Genomic DNA, 8,087 nt, shown 5'->3' on the forward strand with positions numbered 1-8,087 from the left:
CAGTCAGCTGGCCCAGCCTCAGATCGAAACACAACATCCTCCTCTGTCTGAGGGATAATTCAGACAAGGCTCTTGCTCAGCCTAATGAGCTTTTTTAGCCTCCAGAATAAGCGGCTTTGTTTTTGGATGGAACCGCAGCTCCTACCTGAACTCTGGCCTCGGTGAGTTCTGTTCTCAGAGCCAGCTGCTCCCGTACATAAACATCGGGGTAGTGTGTCTTCTGGAACACTTTCTCCAGCTCTTCCAGCTGCAAACTGGTAAATGTGGTCCGGTGCCTCCTCTTCTTGCTGCTGGAAACGTTGCTGTCGCACTTATCTCCCAGTTCGTCCATCTCGCCTTTCTCCTGCATCCCTTTGGCGGGGGACATGCGGAGGCTGTTGCAGTTGTCCAGAGGTCTCCCCAGCTCAGTGTGAAGCGGCTGACCTTCCACTTTGGTAATTCCATAGTTCACTGTACAGCAAAGGGGAAACAAGCTTGGGTTGGGGTTCCTTTCGTTTTTAAATTTGGAAGCATTTTGCGGGGAAGTGGGGATGGAATTATTATTGAAATGGCTACAGCTGAACAGGAAGAGTCCATGCCAGAATCACAGAATGCTTATATTAACAACTGCCTTTAGCCATGCCTTTCTTGAACCTTAGCATGCCTACTGGAGTTCAATGTGACTTACTCCCAGGGAAAGTGCCCACCAAGTGTGGTGCCCTCCAGATCTTGTTGAACTACAACTCCCATCACCGCCAGCCAGATTGGGGAATGGGCAGGGATGGTGGCAACTGTAGTCCACCACATTGGCTAGCCCCGATCTACAGGGTTGCTGTCTAAGTCATGCTATTGGAATACATTCTTGCAAAGTGCCGGCTACCACATTTACCTGGAAGTCAGTCCCATGGAGATTCAAAGAGAATTTGCTTTGAGACGCCTATATTTCAAATCACAACTATGCATTTTGCAGTGCAAGCAAACCAAATAATAGACACTGTAAACCTGAAGGAGCGTCTCCGCCCCCATGGTTCAGCCTGGACACTGACATCCAGCTCCGAGGGCCTTCTGGCGGTTCCCTCACTGCGAGAAGCGAAGTTACAAGGAACCAGGCAGAGGGCCTTCTCAGTAGTTGTGCCTGCACTGTGGAATGCCCTCCCATCAGAAGTCAAGGAAATAAACCACTATCTAACGTTTAGAAAACATCTGAAGGCAGCCCTGTATAAGGAAGTTTCTAATGTTTGATTTTTTACTGTGCTTAATGTTTCAATTTGTTGGAAGCCACCCAGAGTGGCTGGGGCAGCATATACATTATTATTAGTAGTAGTAGTAGTAGTTGTAGTATTAAACATCAGATCAAAATAGACTTGCAAAGGCACATTGCAGTCCTATGCATCCGTTCTTAGAAGTGTGCTTAGGTTCATTTCTGTCCCTTCCAAACCTATTTCAGCTTTCACCCTCAAGTACTTCAGCAATAGCCCTTTGCATGCTTACCTGGGAGTAAGAGAATTCCATCTGATTAAATATGCAGAAACCCAAGAGAATATGAAAACTTTCTATAAAGTGCTTTGTTTGGATGAATTTCCAAACTATTTCATTTTTTAAGCCATTATAGTAGCTTTAAATTGTTAAGGGAGGGAAGTGTGTAAGAAAAGAAGGGGAAAAGAAGTGCACTTGCAAATCAAGAATAATGAAGGGAGTGAAAAGAAATAAAAACGCCCCACTTTTTTTTTTTTAATGCTCTTGGTTTTGTATAGCGGCTTTGCTTTTAATTAAGGAGTATTTTTACAAAGTGGTGGGGGTTCTCTTCAAAATCATAACTCAGTCAAAGAGATTATTTCCTATATTTTTGCACTCGTCCTACAAGAACCATTTATCTTTGAAAAAACACTTGCTGCCCAAGATAAGGATTAAAGTATTTTCCCCCTTTAGCTTCTGAACTAATTCCCAGCCTTTTTTGCTAAATATTTCTGAGATAACTGATGCAGCCTGTTACAAGATTTGAATGATCTCCAACTCCCCACCCCTTTCTTTTGACAGGTGGGGAGTAGAGAAATTCCAGTCCTTCGGGGCAGTAAAACATTACAAAGGATGGCACCCAAGCTGCCCTTTCAAGATTGTTTTAACGCTCTCTGCCACTCCCTGCAATTTCTTTACACCCTCCTGTTCATTTTCTGTAATTTTAACCAGACACAGACTGCAACCCATAACAGCCCACTTACTTAGAAGTAAGCACCTTTGAAATCAGTGAAGCTAGCGCCCAAGTAAGGCTGCAAACACATTTCCTATTGACTTTAATAGGGCTCTACTTCTGAGTAAATGTAGTTTGGGGCTATAAAACAGAACAGAAGTTCACAGTAGGTCAAGTCTTCTCAGCAATAAGTTCTTAAAAATATAGAGTTAAGGTACCCAATTTAAGGAAGCTAACCGGCCACGATTTACACCCTACCACTAGTATTACTTTCTGTTAAATGCTCCAGCATTGACCCAAATTGAAATAAGAACCAAACCTATACAAATTATGGCAAACCTATCACAAACATGCAATGTTAGATTCCCCAGGGATTATTTCACTTTTTCTATACCTAAGGATCTAGTGGGTCTTTTCTCCCACTTTTGTCCTACACACTTAAAATAATTGCCTTTGGAAGTTGTGTGAACTTGCTGTCAAACAATATTAAAATGGGAGTATTTTTATTTTATTTTTTTTTAAAAAAAAAAAACAGATTCCATTATTATAAGCACCAAGGAAAATATTGCATTTTGATTTCAAAAAACCTGATTCTTAAGGCTGTGATCTAAAAACTTACCTAGAAGAATATTCTGCCACATAGGTTTGTGCTGTGCTTGTGCTTCCTACTGTATTGATTCTCTTTTTTATTTTAGGTTTACTATTCCAAAATGTTCAAAGCAGCATTCCAATAATTCAGAATAAGAATTGTATTTACAGACCTCTTGCAGCAGGATAATAAATGTGTCGTTTGTTACTATTTAGACATTTTTAGACAGATTGACGCATGGAATTACAAAAATTTCCTTACGCTTCCCTCATTTTTATATTCTTCATTACTGTTCCAAATATTGAACTATAAACAGAGCTGATCGTTTTTAGATTTCACAGTCACGACAAAGGGCAGGCAAATGTTGAGTCTAACGTTAAAGCAAACAGAATCAAAATTATGCTGTGAAATCTTTGGCCCGGGGAACATTTGCTGGCAAGAAAACCCATCCCACTTTACAAGACATAAAAAAAAGTTTCAGACAGGCTTCTTTTATCGTTTGGCTTAATTTCCTTTTTTAATCGCCTTGCTTTAACATACGCTATATATAATGGGAAAGATCTCCAACCTCGTTAAACTCAACGAGGTTGCAATAAACATTTCACATCGCATTGGTTTGTCGGCTTGAAAGCACACACGGCAGCGAGCAGGTTAAGAAGGAAGAGAACGTCGCGCTGCATTCCGAGATGAAAAACTGGGTGTTTGAAAGCAGGTTTTTGTTGCTGTGCCTTTTGCGACAGTTTTTATAGATTTTGCTACATAATGTACCACGCGCAGCACAGTCTTCTTCCCACCCCCCATGGAACATTTAACGAGCCCCATTCCAACCAATGCTAATGGAAATCTGTGGGGGTTTATTTGCAAGTCACGATTGCCTCGAGGGTCAGGAAGGTGTAAGAAAGCATACAGAAGATGCCCATAGGCAAGTGAATTCATCAAGAGCCGGAAGTATAAATGGCATCTATAAATAAGGGGCGGAAGTATAATTGCCACTGACATGACCCGCGGCAGCAACTAAACGGGCACACTTACCGACGAGTAAGCCCCATTGAAGTCCACGAGATTTACTTCCGAGTAGACACGAGATTTTTCATTTTACTCGACGTGTCCCTTGGTTTTAACACCAAGTGGTATAGATCAACCGGTGGAGCATGAGACTCTTAATATCAGGGTCGTGGGTTCGACCCCCAAGTTGGACAAAATATTTCTGCACTGAAGGGGGTTGGACTAGGTGATTCTGGCCGGTTCCTTCCAATTCTAAGATTCTATGGTATTACCAAATGTAATGGCTTGCATATTTTGGAGTACTGTTATCATCATTTCAGACGGTGAGGAAGAGGAGGAAACTGACCAAGAACGATCTGAAAATTTGTGTGCTTTTGAAGACGGTTTGGATTGGCATTTTGGTTTGTGAACTCACGTTTTTCTGGAGCTCTGGCAGACTGGAGGGTTTCTACAGACACGACCAGATGTTCCAGCAAACTTAGCCAGCACTTCCGGTGAGTAGAAAAGTAAGCGAAAGGGTAAAATGAGCCGACGGAATTTTGGGAGAAAGCAGTCCCCTACTTGCTCCTTCCGTAGTAGTTTTTGTTTGTTTATTCGTTTCTTTTGTTTTCAGTCAAGAAAAGTCTAAAGTAAAGAAGGTAGCAGCGGACAAAGATGGGGAGGGCGGGCGACTGATCTCCAAAAAGCAGATATAATATTTGAATTTAAAATCATTGGAGTCAGATTATTGTCGCTATAATGTAGTGTGAAAGAAGATCAGAAAAATGGTGCTGCATTCAAATACACTCCGGATCCTGGACGAATGCAGCCGATCAGGGGAAAATATGTATATTAATATTTGGCTGAGGGGGGGGGGGTGTAAGTCGGGCAGTTAAACATTTCGGCTTCCAATTTCCTCAGTAATAACATAAAGATATAAAATGCTCTGATATACCTAATAGCATTCATAATGACCATACACACTCATTAGAGCTCTCTCGTTGCTTTGGGACATTTTAGCCGCTCCCGAAGGATCATTTTGGCTTATTCGCGACTCCCTGCGATATTCTGTTGCTGACAGTTAAATGTCTTCCTTGTTTCCTTCTGTTGTGTAATTAAACTGCGCGCCGCCGTTTTGCCTGTCGTTATAATTTAGTCTATATGATGAGATTATTAATTTATCCGTTTATGTTTGTGTTGCCAACTTTTATTATTACATATGCTTAAAACCCATAGATGACAGACGGATTTAGAAGACGACCAAAATAATACGTGGGTAAACGCATTCGCACACTAGATAGATAAAGGCATTATTGTAGTGTAATGTTTTATTGTGTTTTAAATATCTTGGAAGCCGCCCAGAGTGTCTGGGGCAACCCAGATAGAAGGGCGGGGTACTATTAATAGTAGTAGGAGTAATAACAGTAGTAGCCAAAGCCTTTGCAACCTCTCTCTCTTTCTATATATATAAGCACATACATGCGCAAAGTTAAAGGCCCATCTATAGCAGGGCAAGACCGAAATGTGCGTCCTTCCGCGGTTCCTCTCTCTGTTTTGCGTTAGGGTCCCTCCTTCTGCTCCCAGACTCCGGCTGTAAATCCTTCCACAGATTTGGCTTTCGGGGAAGAGACGGAGAAGGAAAGGAGTCGGGGGAGTGTTTTCTTTTTGAAATGCTGACTTTGGGGGCTACCTTCTTTCTCATATCCCTAAAGACAGGGGTGAGCGGGGAAGCGGATCTGAGGTCCTGCGGGACGCAGCTTCAGAGCTCACGAGTAAAAAGCCCTTGGCAAAAAAGAATAAAAAATAAAAATAGAAAAGCAAGGGCAGCTGAACGCCTCCAAGCTGCGTGACACTTTAAAAGGGGAAGAAGAGGAAGAAGAAAAGCCCGAGGCCGTCGGAAGGTAAAATCCTCTTTGCAAATCAGCCGGCTGCTGGTGGGATGAATTGACGTTGGATCTTGGCGTCTGCCGCAACTTCCGATGGAGGCACGGGCGTCAGTTAAAGTCAAATCGGAATGCAACAGAAGAGGAGCATCACCTTCACATTGTCAACTTTTATCTTGTTTTCATCATTTAATGAGCGGCCCGTCTAAAAACACTCTCCTCCCCGAAGGAAACCGGTTATAGCTATCCGGTTTTTGCGGGCTTCCAAGTCCTCGGATCGGGATGTTTCTAGCTGGCCAGGGCTGTTGGGATTGCGGAGAAACTAATCTAAATTCTATAAGGTGGCGACCGTCTTCGGCGAAGCCTCTCCACAAAGGGAGAAGCGTCCCCGCTCGAGGTGCCTCCAAGGCGCCATCACCTTTTAGGAAACCGCGTTTGCGCCCCAGATTCTTCTGAGATCAAAAAGAGGGGGGTGTTCTCCCGAGAAGAACACTCCAAATCTGCGGTGGATTGGGCCACAATCTTGCCCGGCCTGCTGTGCGTGCGTGTGGGGGGGGGGAGCTTTGCTGGAGAGGAGAGAACTGCCCACCCCCCAAAAAAGATATTCCAAAAACATTCTGCATGCAGACGCCCAAAAGAACCCGCTTCGCTTCGCCGACCCGGATCCCGTTTACACAGAAGGCCAAGCCACCCCTTTCCGGAGGAGAGCCGCTCCAAGCAGCGGTTCTCGGACGGCTTTTCGGACACCCTCTCCCCACCCCGCACCTCACACCCTCGCCCCAGATCCTGGGCCGCAGTGCGGGCGGACTGCCTGTCGAGGTGTCGGCCAGCCCTTCACTCACCGGAGCCGTCCCTTCCCGGGGACGCCCTGTCCAGCCTGGCGTGCGGGTTATAGGCGGCCTGGGCAACGCATTTGCCTCCGCCTTTGCCGTAGAAGGCCTCTCCGCCGTCCAGCGCTTCCATTACGTGCTCGAGGGGGCCCCCGGAGGCCAGGTAGAAGTCGCCTCCTTTGCCCGCCGCCGCCGGGGGGCTCTTGAGGCCGAATTTGTCGCTCAGGAACTCCATAATCCTCGACGGAGCCGCGGTCGCGCCTGGCCAGTCGTCGTCGCTGCTGCTGTTGCTGCTGTTGCAGTTGCTGGTGCTGCGGCGGAGGCGCCTCGACGGCGCTTTTATATCTTGAAGCGCAGCGGGGGCTTCTTGCGCAACCTTTCCAAACTGCGGCCTCCGCTGGCTCCACCCCGTCTCTGGCCCCCTCGCTCTCCACTCCCCGCCGCAACCTCGGCGGCCCACAGCGGATGGGTAGACAAGCGAATGATGGAGGGAGGGGGTCGGAGAAGAGTCCCTGGCCAACCGCAGCCAACTCACATTTCGCCCTGACTTCTGCAAGTCGAGAGGCGTCTTCCCCCACCCCCTGCCTTCTTCCTGCCTTCTCCCCCTCCCTCGCCCGCGACGCCGCCGCGATCCGGAGGGACTCTGGTCTGCTTTCGGCCCGTAAGAACGGGCAGCAGGAAACGGGCCGGCGATCTGGAGCGCAGGGAAGGCAGAGGAGCGTTGCGGAGGAGGCGGGATGGGAGGGTGTCCCGCCGCGGTCTCTGGACTTCGCGGTAAACGAAAAGAGGAAGAAAAAGGGGGGGGGGTCCCGCGACGCGGTGCCAAACTGCAGCGCCAGCTCCGGGAAGTTACACTTCGGGGCGGGGGACCTGTGTGGGAATCGCCAAGAGAACCGAAAGGGGTCCTGGCTGGGTGCGAGAAAGGTGAAGAAGGGTAATAATTGCCAACAGCGTCTGGAAAGCCCGGGTTTCAAGGATGCGGAGAAATAAAGTCGTAAAGTCGGAGCGAAGCGCCTTTAACTCGGAAGTAAGTCGCCCTTGGTCTCATTACATCCGCAATTGCAACTCCGGGTCCGATAGGCGTTTGCTTGTGGGGCATCGATCCCCTTAACAGGTCTGATTTCCGTACAAGGCTGCAATATATTCTCTACTTCCGAGGAAACGTTTTTAGGACCCGGCCTACAGCTGGAAGCAGATGTGTAAGCCTGCAGCAGAAGAATCCTTGGCGTTTGCTTCCTCGCGAGGAAACACGTTGAGGACTGCAGTGGGCTACTACGCGTTCTCAAGTCACTGACTCCAGAGGAGCCCCGTTGGCTTCAAAGGGAATATTTCAAAGTAAGCAATAGAAAGCAACAGTTTGATCAGGATAGTTTGAGGAGGAGGAGAAGGAGCACTCCCAAAGTTTAAATACTGTTCTTTATTAATAATATAGCAGGGCTCCGTCAACCAAAAGGCGGAGGCGTTTTTCTTATATTAAATGTATATTTTTAAATCGGCTCACATGTGTGTTTCAAGTTGAGATATGATATATTTCAAGCATGCGTGTGCATCAGGGTTTTCAGCAGGAACTGCAGATAAGGGAGCTACAAATTGTTAACCACTTTATATACCGATTTTTAAATTACTATTAATTC

General features: G+C 46.5%; 1 protein-coding gene across 2 annotated transcripts in view; it reads right to left on the reverse strand.

The window, feature by feature from the left end:
• ALX1 (ALX homeobox 1) overlaps nucleotides 1-6,753 on the reverse strand; it is a 31,305-nt gene extending 24,552 nt beyond the window's left edge. For both annotated transcript variants that reach the window (XM_081879330.1, XM_081879331.1), the window contains exons 1-2: nucleotides 6,466-6,753; nucleotides 146-450 (exon numbers count right to left, since the gene is read on the reverse strand). In XM_081879330.1, the coding sequence (XP_081735456.1) occupies nucleotides 146-450; nucleotides 6,466-6,688 (528 nt within the window). In that variant the 5' untranslated portion in view covers nucleotides 6,689-6,753. The remainder of the gene's footprint in view (nucleotides 1-145; nucleotides 451-6,465) is intronic.
• Between the last annotated feature and the right edge of the window lie 1,334 nt (nucleotides 6,754-8,087).

Source organism: Podarcis erhardii (genome assembly GCF_964252035.2).
Source record: "Podarcis erhardii genome assembly, chromosome: 10".
Taxonomy (NCBI): Eukaryota; Metazoa; Chordata; class Lepidosauria; order Squamata; family Lacertidae; genus Podarcis; species Podarcis erhardii.